The 24,591-nt window shown below is 46.3% G+C and overlaps 1 protein-coding gene across 1 annotated transcript in view; it reads right to left on the bottom strand.

The window, feature by feature from the left end:
* The window catches only part of SMC3 (structural maintenance of chromosomes 3), a 310,016-nt gene that overhangs the window by 6,305 nt on the left and 279,120 nt on the right, over positions 1–24,591 (bottom strand). The window contains exons 29-30 of the mRNA XM_037426550.2: positions 11,519–11,696; positions 8,834–8,940 (exon numbers count right to left, since the gene is read on the bottom strand). Of these exons, the coding sequence (XP_037282447.1) occupies positions 8,834–8,940; positions 11,519–11,696 (285 nt within the window). The remainder of the gene's footprint in view (positions 1–8,833; positions 8,941–11,518; positions 11,697–24,591) is intronic.

Below are 24,591 nucleotides of genomic sequence, written 5' to 3'. Positions count from 1 at the left end.
GAGAGACGCCGTAGTGGAGGGCTCCGGATATTTCAACCACCTGGGGTTCTTTAACATGCACCCAAATCTGTGCACACAAGCCTACAGCATTTTCGCCTCCATCGAAACTGCAGCCCCCGCAGCAGGGACTCGATCCCGCGACCTGCGGGTCAGCAGCTGAGTACCTTAGCCACTAAACCGCCGTGGTGGTGCCCGTTCAAAACTTGGAGTGCATCCACAGTCGTCATAGTGAATTGCTAGATTGCTTCCAGTTTTGTCCTTGAGATTATTTTTGTGCTCCACCTACAGCTGTCACTGCACTTGGGCGCCAGTTCGGCAAGCGCCAACGAGAGGCGCTTCGTGGAGCGCTGGCCGCACGGTGTGGTGTTCGAGCTAGAAGTGGACGACTCTGCACAGAGATGAGTGTGCAGCAATATACATTTCTGAAAACATGTTCTCAGAGCCCATCATCGTGCGATGACGCCACAGAGGAGTAGAGAGGCCTTAGGTAGTTTATTGGTCAACTTCGCATTGCTTACTCGTGAAGCCTGGGATCACTGACTGGTCGTGTCATTAGTGCAAGTAGCTTTTTGGCGTATATGCACCGCACTTGATTATACGTGTCACAGTGAGTTTCTTAGGCGTGTTTTTGCGTGTTCTTGCCTGCCTGCTTTGACGAAGTGACCTTCATGTGTGCTTGGTGTTCTGGTGCGGCGTTCGCACAGCGCACACATGCATGGTGTACTATTGTCTGCCGTTTTGCAAGTCACAGGCTGAAAAGACTGCTGGCGTCTCATTTAACCAATTCATTGTTAATAAGGGACTATGTGCGAAGTGACAGAAAAACATTTCCCGGGAAAGTCGTGTGAATAACGAAAAGTATCCCTCCACTGTAATGTTCAGCAAGCATTTTCTTGTGGGTGATTATATCAGCGGACACATAATTATAGCTCGAAATTCTTTTTCAAGCTAGCCGACCGAAAGAAAGGCAGAACCAGAAGATCCCGAGCATGCCATTTTGGAGTCGTTGGAAGGAGAAACCGAACAGAAATTGAGTAAACGCACGCCAACAAATAACGCACAAGTCTCAGGTCTTTTGACACATTTCAGTGATACCTTTTCTCAAAACAAGAATACGTTTTGTGTCATTCCTTCTGCTGGTCGGTGAAAGAGATCACGTGGCTGAGCCTTCTGAATGCTATGCATGAACATACATGTGCACTAGATGGAATAGTATTCATCATTTTACTCATTTCTTCAACTCATAGAAAACAAAGAAAAAAATGCTTTGCTATGACCGTGTTGATGCTCTCCCAAGAACAGAGTTGATATATGCTCGCTACCATGTGCATACCTGCCAACCTCGCAGCATCGAATTCGGGAGACAGCAGCGGGGGGGGGGGGGGGGGGGGGGGGTTGCATAGCAGCAGTTACTGAGACTGGAGACTGACATCAGGGAGGGGTAGGGATGTTTATTTTGAGCTGCTGCTTGAACCAAACTTCTTTACTTGTGAAGGCACCTGGCAGTTGCAGACTTCGCAAGCCTCAAAAAGTTGTCAAAATACACCTGCTCAAAACAACGTCCAGTTTGGTTACTCTTCACCATGAGGAGGTCACCTAGAGTCTTGTTTGAAAGCGAAGACCGAAATTCAGTTCTCGTCTTCTTAACCATGCTAAATATCCTCTCACATTCAGCATTGCTGTGTGGAATGGCAAGCAGCTGCAGCATCACCTTTGACACTCTACCAAATTTCACTTCTCCATCAACGCTAGTGATTCTTCCCACTTCTGACCACTGAACATCAATCCTCTCTTCACTTAGAATGTCCTCAGAAATACGGTGTGCCTGCAGTTCTGCAAATTCCACTTCAAGAGCATCGAAGGCTTCTACTCTTGACTCATTCTTCCCCTGGGGCAGAATTTGCGGGAAGGACTCAACGAAGAAGCGAAGGCTTGTGAAAGATGCGTCGTTCAAGAACTTCAAATTAGCGACTTCCGCTTTATTCAAGGTTTCATTCTTCAATGGAAATTCGTGGCGTATATAGTCACATGTGACAGTAAAGTACTTCTGAACAGTAGAAAAAAAAACTCCTGCTTCTCACTGGCACGCAGTCCTTCCACAACAGACAATGTGCAGCTCCCGAGGACAAGATCTTCGTTGGCTTTTTGGTTCTTTATATCTTGATAGGGAACCTCCAGTGGCGAAGAGCAGGCCTTAATGGCAGAGGGATTGACAAACCTGACCAAAAGGTCCCTTAGGAACTGCATCAAGAGGGACTGGAGCAGATGAATTTGAGGTGCCTGTGACTGAAGTTGGGTGTTGACTTTGTCAAACACAAGGATGACACTCTTCAAGAAAAGTCCATAAGCGAAGTTTACATCAGAGGTCAGGAAGTACAAAAGCCGTTCCTCACGGGTCAAACTGGCACGTCCGGTACTTTCAAATGAAAGCTTCACTTTCTTTGCCAAGGTTGCATCAATCTTGCTTCTTGGCTCCTTCCGTTTTTGGGGATCTCGCTGGACTTCGTCGCGCACATCTGCCGAAGCTGCAGCTGTCTTGGCGATCTGGTACGACCCCAGAAAGCTTGGGCGCTGCTGGCTTTTCGGCTTTGTCTCATTCAAAAAGAAGCTGACCAAGGGCTGCCACTGCTCCAGCAATCTGGTGAGACACCTTCCAAGCGATAGCCACCGCGTTGGCAAGTGTTTCAAAATCTTCGGCACTTCCGTGTTGTGCATCCCTTGAAATTCAACAAGCCTGTCTTTCCGCTTGGCGCTCTTCTTAAGATAGTAGAAGATGTCCACGAGCATCTCGTCGAATTTTGCAGGTAAGCATGCGGCTCCTTTCTCGGCCGCAAGATTTATAAGGTGGCACGGGCGGTCAACGACTATCAAACTATCTTGGGCTTCTTTTAGCACAGCTGCCACGCCGTTTTTTTTTTGCCGATCATCACATTGGCATTGTCGGCAGAAAATGCAATGCAGTTCTCAATCTGTATAGCACGCGATTTGAGCGCGTCCAGAACGAGGTTTCCAATCTTTCGTCCGGTGGCCTCTCTATGGAGTTCCTGCAAACAAAGCAGTCGGCTTTCCACGTTTCGCGATTCCTCGACGTAGTACGTTGCCACGATCGGGTACATTTGGGACCCGCTGTCGTTGCTTCCGTCCATTGCGATTGCAAAAGCACGGCATTTTAGAGCCTCCGTCATTGTGTTTCCGGTATGTGCAGCCATTTCTCCGACGATGGCAGTGGTTTTCGTACGTCCGCACCCATGCCGCTTCGCGTCCTCGCACTTCGGAAACATTTTCCGAAACAACGGCCCCGCGTGATCACTAACGCTTAGTGGCAAGTTGTGTTGCACAAGGAATCCCGTGAATAGGCATTCTGCGCAAATCGCACTGTCTTCGCAGCTCTTTTGAAAAAAGCTACCAATGTTGCCTTGCCCTTCCGCAGCACGAACGTAGTTCTGATGCTTCTGTGAAGCGATATGCACCTTCATATAGGCCTTCCCGCCGTGCGACACGCTCACATCACAGGCGCACGTGGTACAGAATCCGTACTTGTCACCTTTCCGCGAAGTCACAAAGCACAGAAACTCAGCTGTGTATGAGTCCAGAAACACTTGCAAGTACTTCTTCTTTGATTTTGACGCCGCCATCGACCTTCTAACTGAACTCTGAAAACACGCAACCCCCACAACCACGGCAGACGGCGTAGGCGTAGCGTACAAAATGCGGGGGCCAAGACGGAGAAGAAGTTCTGGCTAGGCACAACGGAAGCAAGTGAACTGAACGGTGGCCGGAGCGACAAGAATGCGACACGCGGCGCTGTCGGCGCTGTTTCTCCGAAGCACGCCGATATGGAGAGTGCAAAGCACATTGGTGTCCGCCTACCGCCGGGCTACCGGCCACCCCTTCTTTGGAAAATGGAATGTGCTCGACAGACTCGCCGTCTCGTTATCGGAGCGCTCGTGAACATACAGCGCCGCAAACTTTTTCCTTTGAGACTACCTTTTCCCTCGCCTTCTTTCGGTACGGTGGCGAGCGCTTCTCGCGGCCAGCCTTCGTCAAGATGCGCAGTGCCGAGAATGTACTCAGCGGTACTCTACAATATGGTTACAATGAAATAGAAGTGTGGTGGCGAGTGCTCTTCCGCAGCACCGCCACTGCCGCAGCAGAAAAGGCTGACGTACGCGCATGATCTTAAAAAGAGAACAAAAAAAAAGCCTCTGCTGTGGTGGCCACTTTTCGGGAGATTTGAGATGACATTCGTACAATCGGGAGATTAGGTCCAAATTCGGGAGTCTCCCGGAAAATTCGGGAGAGTTGGCAGGTATGCATGTGTCCATCGCATTGGTACCACCAGGAAGTGCACCAGCAGGTAGAAACCCGAGCATTCCTTGCGCGCTAGCCTCTGCAACGGCCAGAGGCAAGTTACGGCGAATTAGGGAGCCTTCGTACACACACGCCTCTCGCCCGGTTTTAGGGTGGTGTCAGCTTTTGAGAAGGTAAATGCCGATGCCTGCGAGTTTTTACAGTAGCCCTTGTTGCCAAACTTCTTCTGTCGCCATTTTGTTTCTCAACTCAACCGGTTCAACGTGATCAATGTCAGAGCAGTCGGTGTTTATATGGTTGCGGGTTGCCTCGATGCATGCGGCGTTAGATGTATAGCACTGCAACCACCTTGGAAACAGTGGTTATAATTGCTCTACCTGTGCATTTCCACGAGGTGTTATGCGAGTCGAAATTGACGCTGTGAATTCTACATTTTCTGTAGTGTGCGTCAAAGTTCGCTAGCACTGCGTCACCAGCTGCTTACAGCAAACAAAACATGACAGGCTGTTGCACCCCACGATGTTTAAACAACACTCGGAACAGAGTGAGAATGTTTCGCTTCCTGTTGAGCCCAATGCAAAAAAAAAAAAGTTAGCTGGCCCAAATCCCCAAATCAAGCGAGACCGGTCGGTGGAAACACTGTCGTCATATGTATACGTGGTTAGTACTAAAGTACTGTGTTTTGTCATGCTGTCTGTACCGCAGTTACATAGGGACGTGATTTGTACGCTTTACCGTTCATGTGCTACAAGCTGCCGCACATTCATCAAATTAGATTACGATTACACAGAAGAAAAAAAAAGGTGGGGGCTGCCGCAAGCGTGGGTGAACATGAATGTGGACTTTCGCGTGTGCAATCGTGACGTGAACTCGTACTGACTTGCCTAACCTGCAATCCTATTGAGAAAATTTTACTTCTGTTCAACTCTCGTTTTCAAGTTAAAATACACATAAAGCATGAAGATACCGTGAGGCAACCGTTGGACTGAATGAAGAGATGTGTGCCGTGAAACAGTCGTACCTAAGAAAAGATGCAGCAGAATACAAGAATGGCCGAAACATGGTAATGGTAGCTACGGATATTCAAAGGGATTCCAACGTCAGTGGCAGTGTACGTACAGATAGGGCAGAAGTGGCGGAGGAGGCGGCTATAGCCCTATCACTAGCCTCCACAAAACGCCGAAGTCGTGATCAGCGATTCCAAAACCGCTGTTAAAAATTATGCCAAGGGAAGGATCTCACTGGAAGCGCTAAGAATTCTGGCTAACTTTTGCGACGAGCAGGTAGTTCATATTATATGCACACCTGCTCACTCCTCCTTCCCCAGGAACGAAATCGCACATGACCTGGCTCGAGAACTGGCCGGCCGAACAGGCGCAGCGCAAAGTACAAGGACGGAGAAAGACCGCATGATAATTTATGAAGAGATCACAAAATACTACAGGCTAGGAAGCGTCCGATTCCCCTCGGCACATACCTCCTTCAACAAGCAGTAGGCGACGGCATGGCGCCTCTTACAAACCAACACTTTCCCGAACCTGGTAACTTTTCAATGCATCTACCCAGAGATATACTGATTTGTGTAAGTTCTGCAATCAAAGGGCAGATCTCAATCATATACTATGGACTTGCCCTTCAGTGACAGGGCAATTTAAAAATACAGCAATGGAGAGCAGTGGGAGACCGCATTGCTCAGTGCAGACCCAGAAGTGCAACTCGACGTCCTTCGGCAAGCCGAAGACGCCGCCAGAGCGCAAGGACTCATGGCTGCCACGTAGGGGAAGGAGATAAATCTTCCACGTCTTGCCGTTTTTTTTTTCTTTAATAAAGTTATATCCTCCTCCTCCTTTTCTTGTGTCAGGTCCCACATTTCTGCTGCCTTTTTTTGCTTCTTCTACATTGTTTGCATTTCAGATGCCTGACTATCAGGTTTTTTTCTATTTATAGGGATAAGAGATAGGGTAGCACTAAACCACTAACTGCACACGGTGTTGGTGCTGAACCTGTTAACTTCACTAACGCAGATTCTCATTATGAGGTATAAAAAATGCAAAGATATAGTACGAAGGTGTTTTTGTTGTATACACTGCCATCATGTGATGCAATGAGGACAAATTAAACTTTTATTAGAAGATGACATCTGTAAGAGTGTATTAATTTTTGCCTTTATTTTAGCTTGTGCTTTTTCACATACATCTGCATTGACACAAGGTGGCTAAACGGGTTTGTTGGTCATTCATGACAAAAAAGTATTTCTGATAGTGCAGCAAAACAATTTTGCTTTACATAGAGATTTATCCATCTGCATCAAATTTTGTGAAGTTGCATATTATTTAACCATAAGTGAATATTGAACACCTTCTTGTATTACATGCAAGCGACGAGGTAGATTGTGCCAGCATTGCACTGGCTACGTCAGTATTTTTTCTTAAACATGCTGTGGTTCCACAGCGCTATGCGTGAGACATGACTCTTCTAAGTCTATTCTTCAAAAAAGCATCAGAAATGAATGCAAGGATTGTAAATATGCTATGTCAGGGCTGCCATGCATGTTTCATTACTTTTGAATGAATGCCTTGTCTTTGAATTTCCGAGTTCTTTCATTCACTTAGTTAAGGTGTTATATTCAAAATAATCTATAGTAATCAAGGCTGTGTACGGGCCTGGCATATTTGGTCACTGGCTGGCACAAGCGAAAACGCCCCATGCAGGTGGAAAAAATGCCTTGAAATAAATAAACCCTCAATTTGCCTGTGAAGTTGCATAGCGTGGAACAAAAGCCACCAGTTTCCATTGAGAAACCTTTACACAAAACTTTTTTCTCCATACAATCTCGAGCCTTTGACAGGTGGAATATTCTTTCACACAATATGACAGGTGCAATATTCTTTCTTAAAAGAACTGAAGCGCTCTAAGACAACCACATGCATATTTCCTGCACGAATGCACATGCAATGCTACAAAAAGATTTCATTGAATAGCCAAAGAGATTCACACGATAACTTCAATTCCAAAGGTTCGGAGTTACCTAATTGTGGATAGGCTACAGAAAAAATTTTTTTTTATATTAAGCATTGTATCTACTTCAATATGAATAAATTCATTTAACCTTTTTTCTCAAGAATAATTTACAGAAAACAATATTTTTATTGTACAAAACAAGACATTATTCTCTTCGCTAGGCTTTAACTATATATATTTCTTTCAAAGTTACTCATTTCTTGGTCAATTCTCCAGGAAAGGTGAGAGCCAGAAATATGCGAACCTTTTGGGCGGTACGAGCACGAAAGCAAAAGTGAGCAGCTTACGAAGAAGCAGGACTTCGTCAAGTGTGATTACTTAACGTGCGTGTTTACAAAAATCACCAGTGAAAAGGCTGCAAGGGCTCACAGCACTGAACTCACAATGTTGAACATGACAGCCTTCATCTTTTCAATAGTGTGGTACCTTGGCGTTGCATGCTAACCAAAATTTTTACGAGCATATCACAGGCGCCTACCGGCAAGTGAGAATCAAGATGGCGGTCCACCAAATTTAGCGGCGACTATGGATGGCAACTGGGTTCCTAGCCTAATCTGGCGGCTACTTGTGGCTGCACTGTTGCAGATGTCGCCACCCAAAAACCGAGCAGGAGGCATGTATGTATGAAGGCTCCCTGTGGTGAATTGGCACGAAGTGCGCCCGCGAGATTGCGGCGATAGGTAGAAACAGCCCCCCGTGCGCAGGCCATAATGAAAGTGAGCGCGCGCCTCCAGAGCGGCCGTGGTTGGGAACGTCTCCATGGCTGCTGGGGTCACCGGAATTCAGTGACTCCTACCTGGGGGAGTGGCCGCCACCTGCAAGTGAATTCTTTGCACTGTTACAACAGCATCGACATACGACCACAGCTTATGACTCGCTGGGACTGGTGCTGTACCACGAGCATGCTCTTGCTTACCCCCGTGGTCGTCAACCTGAGTGAGTCCGGTGCGCCTGAGTCTTCGGACAGCGGCAAAGGTACCTTGGCTGAGTGACTGAATAGTTTCCATGTCCGATGGCTCATGAAGTGCCACGAGGAGCTGGGCATTGACGATGCCGGGGTATGGCTGCATAAGCCATGTGCGATCTGCTGTGTCCAAGGCTAGCCAGTACACTTGCATGGACTAGCTGTCTGATATCGACCGCGTCCTTATTCTACACTTTTTCTGAGGGGGACAGGGCAGTATGGGGGCGCTCATCGGCTGTGAGCGCTCGCCAAAGATGAGGATCATGGTTGGCTAGTGGCACACGGCAGCCTCTGGCAGCGGAATGTTGCGGCCGGGCTTCAGCGCAGTAAAGATGGATGCAGGTTTGTCTCTGCCTCTTTCCTGAGGGGTTCTTAGGCCAGCCGCAGCCCCGAATCCTCTACAACGTACAGCGACACTACACAGACTTGAACTTCTCCAAAGGTGAAGGAGCACGTCCAAGACGTTACAGCTGCACTTCGAAACATTTGGACGCAACATTATGGTGCAGTTAATAGTAAAATAGAAGCAATGGTCACCTTGTTACGAAACTTGACACCATAAAATTTGTCTGCCTTCTCCAGCAACTCCGGACGAAAAGTTGTTGTGATGAACTGTGCCCCGCTGCAGAGCTCATGAATCATGTCTGGAAAGAGCGAGAAAAAAACGTTTGAATCCAACACATCTAAATGTATTGAACTGCACTGAACATTAAAATCCTGGCATTTTTAGACTGATTAGGTTCCAATACATTGGCACATTAGCACTTTCATGACCACGCCTATCCCCAACAATAGTATGTTGTCGATCTTTACAACTTCAATATTTGCCCCACTCCGAGCACTTGTGGACACCCTGTGCCATCTAACGTGTAAAAGGAGAAGTATTTAATCAATTTCACCATGGCCTCCGAGATGACGTGCTTTGAGAAGTGGGCGTGGGCAGTTCTTTTCTCCGCACCGCGACACTCCTTCGTAAAGTTGAAAAGGCTACGACGTAGTTGGCGAAGCGTGCATGTGGCAAGAAAAAAAAATGATTTTGCACTTTTACCTAACTTCGCGCTCATTTGGGAATGTCGGGGCAAGGTGTACAAGAGGCAAAGTCAGTGATTGAGTGTATATATTCTCAAATAGGCTTTTTTTGCTGCGGATTTGCGCTGTCCATATTAGAGCCCTTATAAATGCGATGCCTCTGAAAGAGATTCGGATGTTCTGGAAACTTACTGTACTTTGAAGTTCGCAGGCTGTATAGTATGAAGGGCAATGACGAAAAAAAAGACAGCTCGATCAATGAGCGAAGTCAGAAGAGTGCCGCGATAAACCCTCAGGGGTTACACTAGATTAAAAGGGATGCTTCTTCTTTCCTTACATGGAACTAGTACTGCCTTTCATTGTAACATTGTTTCAAGAATCCTCCCGTCAAGCCGCAGAAGCAGGATACAGGGAGGAGTATGCAGGCGGTCCCCATGCATCTAGACTATGTCTAGACTGAACGTCGCCAGTTGTGCGACGATCGCGGGCTAATTGCAGGCACTTTTTAGTCATTTATGGTTCCCCACTCACACTGTGAATTTTACGGTGTTCAGTGAATACGTTGCGCAATGTAAGAACGAACATCAATGTTTTGCTTGTTGAAGAAGTACCGTATTTACTCGGTTCTACCGCGCACTCGATTGTAACGCTCACTCGATTTCCACGACGAAAAAAAAAAAAAAAAAGTAAGACATCAATTGCAACGCACACCCATTTTTGTCGCTGGCCCGCACGATCACACCACTCGAAAAAACGACTCCTTTCGGGAGCGTCTTCCATTTAAATATGAGGTACGGGGGAAGCTTGTGCCTACATTGACGTGTAACAGAGCATTGCCATCACTGTAGTTTTACCGTGGACCGATGTCAGCACACGAAATTGCTTTGCCCTCTTCTTCTCGAAGGTTGTGGTGCCAGGCATGTCGAAGTAAACAGGCGTCTAATCGGCATTCCCGATTTGTCCAAACAGGTAGCCGTTGTTGTGCCACAAGTTTAGGATGAACCTCAGAAAACTGTGCAGCTTTTCATCGCACTTCTCCGCAAAACTTTTCGCAGATGCCCGTTCACCTTCAGAGGGAAAAGCCTTTCCTCTTCATAAAGTTAGTAAGCCAGCACCTGCTTGCTTTAAACTGGTTCCGCATTAGCCCTTTTTCCAAGGCTAATTGCATAGCTCGCACCTGGAGAAGTTCTGTCGTCACGGGCCACTGTGCCGCTCGCTGCTCAAGCGCATACTCGGCGAGCAGCTTTTCAATTTGCGGAAACCGACCCTGCTGTGGTCCACAGAAGCCTTTGCATGAATCTTTTCTGTCGACAAACTTCTGCTTTTGTTTCCACCAGTCCCGCACGCATGTTTCGGGAACTCTGAACGACCGCTGTGCGGCCCGATTTTCGTCCGTTTTTGCACACGGGATGACTTTTCTTTTAAAAGCGGCATTGTGGTGCACTCGAGTTTTTGGAGTCGGCCCTTCCATGCCGTCGATGCTAATGCACTACAAGATGACGAACTCCTCAGAACACGTACGAAGTGCCGCACATCGGAAAAACATAGGAAGAAATGGCCGACGTGCCATGCCGTCGCACGAAGGGGGTGGCCATTTTGGAAATGCCGATGGCAATAGAACGACCGTACATTTTTTTTTTTTTCGTACTCAATTCTAACGCGCATGCGATTTATGAACTTGCTTAACCGGAAAAAAGGTGCGCGTTAGATTCGAGTAATTACAGTACGCAACAAGCGTTCAGCGTTAGATGTACTTGGACTGAAACACTGCTGTGTTACATAGCAGTGATACTAACTTCACACGATCTCAAGAGACTGTCTGAAAGAGTTTTCTGACAAGCTTCCGGTAGGACATCTGTATTTTGAATTACTGACATATCAAGCTACTTTGTGGACCTATTCGAGTGGCATAGATCTGTGCTATGTGCTGCGGTATACATACAATTACTCATATACATATGAATGCGTATGTTTTTTGTTTGTCCCAACACTCTGCTACAAGCCAGTTAACGATGAACCAACAAGCCCATATTGGGATTGTTTTCAATTAGAGATGTTTACAAGGTAAAGACTGCTTGAATTTTTTTACTTGTTCCGTAATAAAGTTTCCAGTTGACCATTCAGTCCCGATGAGAGTAGCTATTCTGCACCAAATGAAGGTAGAGAATGCGAAAAAAAAAAAAGTAAACTTGCCTGCAACTGCTTTGCGATGCTGTGAATCAAGCGCCTGGTCAATCTCGTCAAACAGATAAAAGGGTGCTGGGTCACATTTCTGGATTGCAAAGATTAGTGCCAATGCAACCAGTGACTTCTGACCACCTGACAGCTGCTGCATTTCTTTCATTTCGCTTGACTTGCCCACAAAAGATACCTGCAAGGAAACAAGTCTTGTTAGCTAGTCGCTTTACAAATGTGGCCTAACAAGGTATTTTTACATTATGTCGTCCTGATCCTGAAAAGAAATGACTGTTCCATTACAGCTCTTCTTGGGGAAAAATAAAATGCTACCACAAATGTAGTTCGTCGTAAATAAAGTTTGCCTGAAGGATCTAAAAGAGGGCAGAATTGGCGTGTGATACATATGACATTTTAAAATATACAAGCAAAACGCACTTGAGTGCAGGCCCAACTATTATGAGCTTGTATTGAACATACCACAACAAATTGACCATATGATGCCACAAACTTGGGCCCATATACATGATGTATGAGACATTAATAAATTCAGTGGCACTGTCGAAGCCAGCAGCTATAGCACCCAGACTTAGCTCTTAAAGATGTTATCTTGCACTACTGCTTTCCTGTAAAACCTGGGTAGATCAACCATGGCTCGTACGAACTTCAGAGTGATACAAATTTTTCTGTGGTTCCAGCCAAGGCCCATTAGCTTGCACTGTAATAGTTGATTGATGTGTACGATTTAATGTCCCAAAACCACCACATGATTATGAGAGATGCCGTTGTGGAGGGCTCCGGTAAATTCGACCACCTGGGGTTCTTTAACGTGCACCCAAATCCGAGTACACGAGCCTACAGCATTTTCGCCTCCATCGAAAATGCAGCCGCCATGCACTGTAATGAAGTACAGTTGCTGTGAATTAATTTTGCCCCCACAACATCTGATACAAGCATGTGCTACAGTTAAACCTGCTTATAACGAACCTCCATATAAAAAGTTCCTCAATATAACAAAAGTTTTCTATTCTCCACTGTTACATAAAAGCATATGTATTTGCGACCTCTATGAAACAAAGTAACAGCAGGAGACAACCTTGATATAACAAATTTTCCCCACAAACAATTTAGAAATTTTGCTCTGCATTTTGGCATTTTGCTACGAGCATGCATCTTTTGCGGCTGGACAGCCGGCAATGAAGCGCGAAGCGGGAGCGGCGGCGCGAACGGCACACCAGGCGAGAGCGAACGCTCGTTATTGCACGCCGGTGAGCGCGAGGCGGGCAAGCGTGCCGCCAATCTCACCGCCGCGGGCGCATGCTCCCCTCCTCCTAACTGCAAACCAAAATAAAAATAAAAAAGTACTTTTGTGCGTTGGCAGTGCCCTGCGTTCCGTTAGCGTCCCATATGCGGGGCCGCGCTGCATATCGAGGGCGCTTTAGCGAATAGTTTTCCGTGACATCCGTGCATGTTGTTCGCTCTTTGTTTCGACGCCATGACCGCGCATGGTGTGGCACCCTACAACGTACAGCTTTGCTTTTTATTATTGCAATAGCCATTATATGGACAGTCTCGACTGGTTTTTTTTCCGTCGCTGCCACCGCCGTTCATCGTATCATATACCTATCTATGTATATGAAAGGTCAAGAAAAAAAAAAAGCCTCCCAGCTCGTCCCGGTGCGCCGACATACGCTTACGCCCCATGCGTACTTTGCGCAGCGAGTGGGGGGGGGGGGGGGGGGTATATACTTGTACGCGCGCGCTTATTATTCCGTGAGGAAAATCACGGGCCTTCAACTTCAACCAAAACGGTTGCGTTCAGTTGCCGGGTGCACAATGATCACTTCGCTTGCTGAACAGGTGCCATCTGATCTTGTTAGTTTGCACTCATACATGCACCTGTGATTACGTTTCATGCCTCGTTTTTATTTAAACAGCACGTCAAGTGTTAAGCGGTAAACATTGTTAGTTCCCTCTTGTCCTGTGTATATTGTTTTCGTGCGACATTTGTGCATGAACAGTGCGCTGTATGTTTCAATCTGCTTTCCATCCTCAGCATTACATTTTAGGTTGTTGCTATCGCATTCATTGCTTTGCCCTTGCGGGGAAACTGTGACTTTTTCTAATTTCGGACAACCGTGTCGTCAAAACCGAGGGGATGTCAGATTAGGCGCTGATGGAAACTCTCTGTGACCACGATCACGGCAGATCTTCGAAGGTCGACTCATCACGCGCGATCCGTCTTGCGCCGCGCCGTGAGTCGCAGGCTGGTGGCTTTTACGATTAGCCGAACAGTTTTGGCAACACGAAGGCACATTAAAGGCAATTCAATGAATGCGATCGCAAAAAATAGTATAGTTATAAGAAGTAAGGCTGGCAGTCAACTTTTTTAAATCTGATAACGCGGAACTCTTACAAAATGCTGGTGTGAGCAAATACGGCCACCCATGGAGAAGTGCTCTTTTCACTCAGTCCCTTCGCGTTGAAACTGCACTGATACTCGCCGAGATAGCAAGCGCACCAGCGATCGCGACCACCCTTAAAATCCAAGTTCGTTATTCCTACTCAAGCGATCTCCTCTCCCTCTCCACGTTGTTTCATGCTCGTACAAGACGGGTCGTTTACTTTCTGTTCGAGCATTTGACGGCAGTTCTAACACGTGGGAGATGTTAGCTTATGCACTTTCCAGGCAACAGGGAGGGGCCGGCTCATTTGATCTCTGCTTTAGCAACGCTCGCGTGCTTTTACCCGCACGTGAAAGTTACGATGCGTGGGGGCATGTTATCAAATTGGACTTATTACGGAACATGGCGGCGACGGCAAAAGCCCACTGAGAGTGTCCATATAATTTCTATCGCAATAATAACGCAGATATTTACTGCCAAATGTGTTTAGGATTAGCTCTGCCTTCAGTCTCCCTTTTGTTTATTATTTTGTGCATTTATTTTTCGAATTTTTGAGCCGAACCTGCATATAACGAAATCCTTTTCATAACAAATTTTCCAGAAATTTATCAGTTTCATTATATCCAGATTTAACTGTACCATGCAAGTACAAATAGGCACTGCCCACGCTATCACACGCACAGGTGCAGACACAAGCCACATCCCCAGTTTGTCACAATAACTGATCAACATCACATTGTAGCCTCCAAGACTGTGCGCACCAATCCTCAGGTGTCAATCTGTGCGCACCAATCTTCAGGTGTCCGCTCACTTATCTGCCACGGGTAGAAAGTGACAGCGTCCCATGTCCTCCCTGTAACTGGGGTCCTTTGACTAATCTAAAGCCTGAACATCGTCTATCTGCCATTAGTCTGCGTTGAGCTTTACATTGCCTTTAATAAAGTGGGCCAAACAAACCCACACGTTCATTATGAGAATCCAGTTTTCTCCCGTGATCCCTGCAAAGCAGCTGTTTTTTCTATCTCTATCGGTTGAAAAACAGAACATTTTGACTAGCATATAAAACTTGTTCAGGCTAGCAGACTGCATCCTGGCTTGACAGAGCTGTGCATAAGTTCAAGCGCTTCATCGAAATAATTCTATCCACATAAAACATCACAACACGAGCAGCCGAGGCCAGCACCTCGATGATACAATAATGGCATCATGCTTTTCAGCATTCTGGAACAACTCATTGAGCAATTATTTTCGTAGCACATAAACAGAATACTGGTTCAATAAAGTTGTACGTTATGAAAGAACATTCTATGTGCACCTATGCGATTATCAGAAAAGATGGTAGACAAACTCTGTGGCCTTACCGCACTAGAGACTCACACAGTTTCAAACGAATTTCCCTAAGATGACTCCAACGAAAAACAGAAGTTCTTTTTTTCTTCATGCTCGATTATATTGCTGGGCGTAACATGACATCTCTTAGCTAGTTTCATAGAGCTCACCTCCTCCGCATTCCCTTCCCTCTTTCTGAGGCTTTTCTGTGCTACATAATCTAACAAACTTCATTTTTCTTTCCCAGCGATATTTAATACGACCAGGGCACTCGGCCTGTACACCAAAAACCCCCTAGTGTCTGTCCTTTAAAAAAAAAAAGTACGGAGAAAAAAAAACGCACGGGTACTTTATGTACACGCTAAAGACAACTCAAAGGCGAAATCCATTTTATTTTTATTTAGATAGCAGTTATATGAACATTCTCTACTACTTTTTGCTGTTGCTGTCATGTTTTCTGTAATGTCCAAATCGATAACATACCCCCTTGCATCAAGTGTTTTACACGCGAGCAATAGCGCATGAGCGGTGGCAACGAACGCGGCTGAAGCTGAGATAAAGGCCGATCTATCTCTGCTTGCAAGGAGGGTGCACGCGATAACATCACAGATGTGCCAGGCCTGTAATCTATCGCTACTCAAGCAGAGAGGAGGAAGGCACTACCTGAGAACTTTGACTTCAAGGGTGCGATCGCTGGCATGTAGGCTACTTGGACAGGCATTACAGACAGCTCATATGTCCTGCTAAGTGCTGTACTCGCAACGCAAACAGACTGCACAAAAATTGCTTCGCTTCCTCAAGCAGCCATTAAGGGGCTATGCATCGAGCCATCATCTCAAATCAGTCACACCATTGTCACGCCATTTCGGTGGTCCCCTTGTACAAGCCATTCATGCGGTTTGTGCATCGACGTGCAAGAGGTGTTCTGGGCGGTCTTCAGTTATACTAGTCACAGTACGGATTTCTAACACAGCACAAGCAGCAAGTGCGCAGGTCTTCGAAACGGCGATCCTGCCACTAATGTTCCTCGCACGTAACGTCCAGCCTTACTTGGTATAACAATACAATTTGTTGGTATCACGCTCAACGCTGAAAGCTTAAGTGAAACAAAGGAATAATCTTTTGGACACAATATCGCGTAAATCTACAAAACACTGGTTAAAGGGACTATGACCACTCCAGGTGCCAAAGCAGTTTTTGTGCAGTCAGTTGTTTACGAGCAGTCTCACAATGCCTCGAGATAGCGGGCACTAGCGACAGTGCTTTTTGAGTGACGCAGCCTCCTACCCCCCCCCCCCCCCCAAAACTAAGCAATGAATAGAATACCATGATGGTTATTTTTTAATCGCCGGCTATTGACCCTGGAAAGCGAGGGGCAGACACGTAACAAGGCATAGCCCCTTCACAGTGGGCCTTCCAGCACCAGGGCCGTGAGCGACAGGCACTCTACTGAAAGCTGCGAGTATTAAAACCGAATCACAGGTTCTCCGACCAGGAGGCAAGCTGTTATTGATAAAGTGACATAAAAAAACATGCAAAAAATGAATTTGGACCCTAACACTCATGAGCTCGAAAGGGTAGGACTTCGTAGGGGCATTTACCACAAGAGCAATTACACACACGGATTCGTTAGAGGAAGGAATAACAAAAAACCTCATCTGGATGAAGATTCACAGATAAAGTATATTAGAGGAAAGGTGTCAACGCGCTCCCACTGTTCACGTGTTGTTCTGTGGATGCAAAGCACGAAAAATTAGATTGTGATGCCGAGAAATAGACACGACAGACATTCTGGTAGCATGCATGCTCTTACTATTAGTGAAAATTGCTTTTATTACGTGTAGATCTGCGAACGAGCTATCAGAAGGGCTCCTGGAACGAATTATGTCCACCAAAGAATTGCTGCCACAGTTACATACTACCGATTGGAATAAACATCACGAGTCCCTATCAGTTGAGAGGACATTTTGCCATTTAGCAGACTTGCACAATAGAAGTTGCATCGGCGCCAAGCATAGAATCGTGAATTACATGGGATGCACGCGCGACCGCTGCGTATTCCCCGGATTAATTCTAAGTACGTGATTACCACTTTCGTGGCTCTGAAAACAAGCTGCACATGTTTAGACGCGCGGGCGAGACCACTGCCGATAATAGACACTCCAAAATCAGACTTATCACAGTTAACGTAGGAGTGGAATCGCTGCATGAGTATGAGCTCAAGGAGACTAACTTATTGCTTTAACCTTTCTGTCGTTTTCCATGATGGAGTGATTTTGCTTTACCAATGTCGTTAGTGCCTTTTCCCCCCAATCGGCGCTACCAAGAAACTTGCATGCTCTAATTTGACAGCCTGTGATAATGTCTGGGCTGTGTGTGTTTTTCGGGGGTAGTTGCGGAATGTTTTCTTTTCAATTTGCAATTTCATTGCCACACTGTGTATCTATTCTATTTCGTCAGTGCAGCATTTTCAGATCCCTCCGGGGAGCCCACACTCACGGCTTGATAGATGCTGCAAAGGGGTACTGACACCTTTTTTTGGAGGCGAGTTTACTCTGCCATATAAACCTTTTGTATACAGCGACGGCTCTAAGAAAGTAGGACTCTCTGCAAATGCCGATATTTTATTTTGATGTTAAAGTTAAATTTCTCACAGTGCACCTACCGACACTAACTTGACATCAGGCTATAGTACTAATCCTGGTGACTTCACACAGTAGTCTAGCAAGTTGTGATGATGTCAAGCACCAAAATGTGAAAATAGCACTTGCGTGTCGCCCTCTCGATCGTCTGCTCGCGCTGTGCGGTCATGCGGTCACTGTCATGCAGCGCACCTGCGAAGCGAGCTAGCGGAGTCTGGAATATAGTGTACATGCACACGAATACAATATATACGCTTATCAAAGCGCAAAGGAATAATGTGATTTCAAATTTGTCAAAATGAAAACAATATTTCGTCTGGTGAATCAGCTTGTGCCAGTGACACAGGGGTCAATAGGTGCAAGTTCTACCGATTCCAGTCCAATACATCGCTGAGGCAAGCATATGTCGACCTAGTGCACCACGGCTGAGGCGGACACTGGACGCCATCCAAGCGGAGTTTACTCTCAGCTCTGGATGCGTACACGCACAACATGCAGTTGCTGGCCGACTTCAGATTGTCGACAAAGAACCTGCGCCTAAAAAGCACTGCACACATGGTGCAATTCGACATCCGATTCGGCGTGTGATGGTCCAATGGGGAGAACGAGCCATCAGGGCCAAGTCTTCGCCCACATACGGCATCTCAGCTGGCATTCTCGAAAGACAATGTATCCCCTTTATTAAGCACAAAATAAATAACCTCAGACAGCCATGCTTCATTGTCTAATAACATTGCCAACAAAGCTACGCCTTCACGAGCGCCAAACATCACCACAGTGCACATTCATTCTCAACTTCGAGCTTAGGATTACCGAGGCCGATGCTCTTGGTAGCTCCACTCGCTTTTGTCACAAACGAGCTCTCAACAAAGCGTGCGATTCCAAATTCTAACTGCTACATAATATAGAGGCGCCGGACAGATGCGACAAAATCCAGCGCAAAGAAATAAGCATAAAAAGACACTAAGCACGCACCTCTTCTCGCCCTCCGAAAATGCCGTCGCCACGCCGACCAACCTTCTCGCATCTATCGGTGAGCGAGCTCTAGAAATATCTCGAAAGAAAGGGGCGTGGTGCCGCAGAGTTGCGTCATATCAAGTAACCATGGATATTCACTGGATGTCCAATCTGAATACAAATGTTTGGCCGTATGGATATCCAACACGAATAGCCAATGGACGTACTGTGAAAATCCATGTCTCGTGTGTGTCACAGGTCCCGTTAATTCGGGAGGCAATCGCCGGGCTAATTTCAAGGGCCGAAGTATCGGTCCCCCGAACCGCACCACGAAAGCGTGGACAATTTAGAAGTGGTCCTTTTTGGCGCGCCAGTGGACGCCGGCTGTGGCCAAAAGAACTAGTCAGAGCCGAGAGTTGATAAACAAAACAAAATTATATTCTCAATAATGGCAGATAAAAACGATACACAAATATGCACACTCGACAATAGCTGAATACAATATGTCACCATTCAAACAACGTACTACGCAGTACAATCAGCCAAACTCGAAACAACGGACACAGACAACAATACACACTACAATGCAGTCGCATGCATCGAACAACCAAGACACTTAAAGACTAAAGAGTTAGAAAAGTTATTCAGCCCAAAGTTCTTGGAACAAAAGTCTGGATGATACTCTTCCGGGGATCACTCACTAGCGTCTAGCGTTGTTGTTGTTCCGCTGCCCCCGAATATTCTCTTCCAGGAAACCTCGCGTCTTCAATTGGCAGCTCTCCAGGCTCTAAACTTCTTCGCCGGAAACACGTCGGCTTCACACACGCAGCTGTTGCCACGCGTCTTCGCTCGATAGCGGTAGACACACACTCTTGCCAGTAGCTCGAGTCTTCACCCCTCAGGTGGAAATCCTCTTCTTCTCCTCCTTTGTCTCGGAAGACAAAAGGCTTCGCCCACAAGGCGGAACCCCCTACGCACTCTGGCGCATCCTTTCTTCTTCTCCTGCTTTGTCACTACGGACAAAACCTTCACTGACAGACGCGGCGGGATACCCTACGCACTCTGGCGCTAACTTCCTTCTTCTCCTGATCTCCCATCTCCGCTGCTCGGTTAAATACCTTCCGCGCGAGATTCCAGAAAGTTCTCTTCATTTCGTCGGCGCGATACGCAGCGAAGACTGGGGAAAGGGGGAGACGGTACGAGGGCCGTCCGCGAAGGATGACGCAACCCTGCATCACCACGCCCCTTTCCATCTAGAACGTTCCAGGGCTTGCTCGGGCGCCGATGAGAGGAGGTTCGTCGGCGAACCCACGCTTCGGAGGGGAGAGGGACGCGTGCCCGGGAAGTCTTTGGATGCTTGTTTTCTTTTTTTATCGTTGACCTCGATGCATCCTTCCGGCGTTTGGTTGCGAGAATTTGATGGCGCGCCCTTTTTGAGCGCTCATTTTGTGACAGTGTGACTGTTCTCTGGATGTCCAAACTGTAAGTCCAACCGGACATTAAGTTTTGAACGTTGACCGGCTGTCCATACAAGGACATGCCAAAGGTATGTGCATTTGCTCATCAATTATTTTAAAATTAGAATGTAGTGAAAATATATAGAGATATGAAGAATCCCGGGTGACCATCTTGAATTTCATTAAAAAGGCTTTAAAATTCATTCGAATTTCGGCACGCACATTTGATCCCAGGATGCCAAACTATTTTGCTTCTTGAGGCAAAACAATCTGGATGAGTCGATATGTGTATTGTATGCCATAAGAAAGAATGTATTTAGTGTTATTATTATCACATGTGAACTAACAAAAGTGCAGATCGAGCGCGTCATAGCAGTCATCATAAGGCAAACTTTCATGTGCCAGCCTCTACAATTGTCAACAAGTGGTGTACCGCAGTTGTTCAGATTCCTGAAAGGATACGTCATGCTAGTCGTGCGCTTATGAATGTGTTGGAAGAAAACGCGTGCCAGTGTGCCTATTGTCCCAAAACCTGCTTGACCAGCGGCGTGCACTCAGGGAAGGAGCACGGGAAAGGAGGATGTTTGTGTCGTGTCCCATGTACGTACGCTGAGCCGGTCTCCAAAAGGCAGAAGGCAGGGTTTTTTTTTTTTTTTTTTTTTTTTTTTTTTTTTTTTTTTAGTGGGCCCGTGTGGAGCAACATGTGAAGTTGCACAGAATGACTTTTCTACAAAAAACAGTGAAATGCGGCACGAGCCCGCCACCACTTTCGGCAGAGATTACCAAGGCAAGCAACAATAGCCCCGCTTACTTGCACTGCATAGATAAGGCTACGCATTACATATCTCTTCTTTATGTCTCATATCAGACATTTATGTATTCTTAGCCTACATTCACTGTTGTCCATCATTTGTAAAAGCCCTGCTAATACACGGCCTGTTTCCAGTTCTTCATTTGCTCACATATTCCTTGCTATTAAACTATTTAAGTCGAGCACGTGGTCAGTGCCTGTACACCTTCTTTAGAAGCATGCGCTACACCAATTAGTCTTTCTCCTGTGCTTGTCTGTAAGTACGTATTGCAGTTACTAGAATAACATTGCTATAAACATGCTTGAGTTGGGTTTGTTGCTAATACCTTTATTTAATGAGCCCGTAAAGAAGCAATTACTGCCACCTCAAAGGTCATGGAACTTGAAGTCGGAAGGACATTGAACACTAAAATCTTGTAAGACTACGTACACACTTCCACAATCGCAGCTGCGGACTGTTAGTTATGTGTTTCTTAACTTTGATACCAACATACGACACGAGACGTCGCTCACCCTACTGATGCCTTTCATGCTTCGTCTCGCATACATGGTCCACCACCTGGTTTTCTACGACGCAGCTCTTCAAAGGCTCCTAACGGTCACTATTCGTGTCATAAGGACGCCTTGTTCATGGTAGACCAGCTGACACATGAGGAAAATGCCGAACAACGCCATGACGACTCAAAGAGTGAAAATCAGTCTCCACACATTGGATCAGCTTATTTTCCATCTAGCAAAATTGGGCTACCTTCTGGTTTTCCGTCACTTGGCTCTGTCGTCGCTCACAACGCCCACCTCACATCTAGCACGCTCACAATGGTCGGGATAGAGCTGCGGAGCTCGGAGAATACTCAGCCAAGCCCTGAACCTACCATCCAGATTCAGGAGCAAGAACCACTCGCAGCGAACAGCGAAGAAGCCCCTGATGATGTATCTGTCAACTCTGAAGCATTACCTTCATTACCCGAAATGCAGCACAACAGCCTAGAGACTACTACTTGCCCACTCGACACCACATTCAATTGCCCAGAAAGTCAGTGTCATGGTGAAAAAGGGCTGCCACCTCAGGTCTTTTCGCAGCAACATCATCAATGCCAGCAAGTCCAAGAACAACAGAGATTCCAAGGGCTATACGAACAAGGACGACGACGAATGGAATCATCTTCGGAAGAACACACGCGGTTTATGGAAAGCCGTTTACAAACGTGTCAACCAAACCGACGACATATTAAAGATTTCTCGCTCGAAACAAAGAAAGCATCGAATCCAGGATATTTTCCCAAGGGACGTCGAGTAAGCTTTCTCCAGTCCAGATCAAGACTCAGGCAACATGACATACAACGTCTAGAAAGGCGCCAAACCATACCCTGTATTTCGCAAGGACGCAGAAATCACCGCACCAGCCTCGGTCAACAAGCACGCGAACGGGTGGCGACGCATGGGTTCCAATCAAGACAAATAGCACGACAGCTGCGCAAATCATCCAGCCAATGCTTCAAGGCCATCACACCACGTTCATTCATCGCAAGAATACCGGCAGTGTTTCCATCTGATTTCACGCTCAAATCATGCTTATGCTATCCTGGGCGCAACACCCAGCCTCGTCCACCAGAGCTACCCTAGATTTGACCGGACAGCTGCCCTCTGCTGTGAAGCTTTTGTGCGAGATAAGAAGCTCCCTTATGAAATCGAACTACCGTGCATTTTGACATTCTTCACTTTATGCTTTTTGTTGTTTTGTTGATTGTAACGTGCTCATTCTTTCGGGGGGAGGGGGAATCGTGTGACGTATGAAGTGATGGTTGTAGAAGCAGAGAAGGAAGAAGATCAGAATAGAATAAACATGGGGTATGAGCCAGGCCACGTCGCCCATTCATCATAGCGTCACACATATATATATATATATATATATATATATATATATATATATATATATATATATATATATATATATATATATATATATCCAAAACGCCTGTCAATGTCCATATTGGCAGTTCTAAACAGATGTAGAGGAAACATACAAATTTGTTACCTTTGTACATGCGATAGACGTACAGTGTACATTCGTGGACATTTGATGGATGTCCAGATATTCGAAATGTACGTCCCTTCGTATGCCTACCGGATATTCGTGGTTACTTGAGAAGTTACGTGAAAGGTCCTGATCTTTCCACAGCCTTGGCTGTACGTTGCGTTGACGAAACGCCTAAATATTTCGGGAAACCAGCGGCTAGTGCATTTAAGCCAGCAGCAGAGAGAGTCACAGGAGGAGATTAGGAGATTTTTCCGCCACCAGGCGAAGACTTGTTCTAAAGTCACCAAGCAGGGAGGAGTTGAAGAGGGTTTACTTATGCAGGTGAGGGCTTGTCCTATGAGCAGGAGAAGAACGTGTGTCTACGACCCGTGGGCGAAGACTTCTGCAGTCGCAGCGGGTGAGTGGTGGGTGTATTACCGGCGAAAAAGTTTTGTTATTGAAGTGCTGTCAGTTAACGAAGCGAGAATTTCCTAAAAAAAGAAACCTCAGATGCAGCGGAACGACAACCGGAGCTGGACCTTGAGTGAGTGTTTCCTTGAAAAGAAGCATTCAAGCTTTGTTTCACGAACCTTGGACTGAATACGTTTCACGGAAATTTTACTCCATAAGTGTGCTTGGTAAGTTAATGCATTGAGATTGCATTGTAGCATGTATTGCTGTTTGTGCCCACTGTTTTGAGTGTATTCGAGTATTGTGTGATTGGTGTCGTATTGTACCTGATTACCAAGAACCTTGGACTGAATACGTTTCACGGAAATTTTACTCCATAAGTGTGCTTGGTAAGTTAATGCATTGAGATTGCATTGTAGCATGTATTGCTGTTTGTGCCCGCTGTTTTGAGTGTATTCGAGTATTGTGTGATTGGTGTCGTATTGTACTTGATTACTGCAGAGTGTACACGTTTGTGTGTTGATGATTCTGCCTTATCCGAGAATATATTTTTGTTTTGTTATCAACTCTCGGCTCTGCCTCGTTCTTTGAACCACAGCCGGCGTTGGCTGGAACACCAAAAGGACCAATTTTAAATTGTCCGTGCTTTCCTGCTGTGTTTTAGGGGGCCGATACGTCCGCCCCTAGAATGCACCTGGCGATTACCTCTAACTAACGGAACTAGTAACAATTATTCTGGCATCCAAGACAGGACCATTTTGGTGCACATTGTGTCCGAAGTAGGGGGAAAGAGGCTTGAGTTGCTGGTTGCACTATTGGAACGATATTTCGTGCATTGCACAGCATTCTCACTGACGAGTGCACAGAGAGTGTTTCGATAGACTGAGTTAGGTAGAGATTTCGTGCATACGTCTAGATTTTTTTTTTTTTGAGAGGCACCATAGATCTGGAGAAGTTAGTAGCTCTTTATGAGAAGATGGGTCTTTATGGCACCAAACTGCGTAAGTGGGTGAGCAAGAAGGAGAAAAGGGCAGTGGAAGGAGAGATTGGTAGCTGAGAGGG

This window comes from Rhipicephalus microplus, chromosome X (assembly GCF_043290135.1).
Source record: "Rhipicephalus microplus isolate Deutch F79 chromosome X, USDA_Rmic, whole genome shotgun sequence".
NCBI lineage: Eukaryota > Metazoa > Arthropoda > Arachnida > Ixodida > Ixodidae > Rhipicephalus > Rhipicephalus microplus.
Note: the sequence above shows the minus strand (reverse complement) of the source record. Positions and strands in the feature narration are given on the sequence as shown.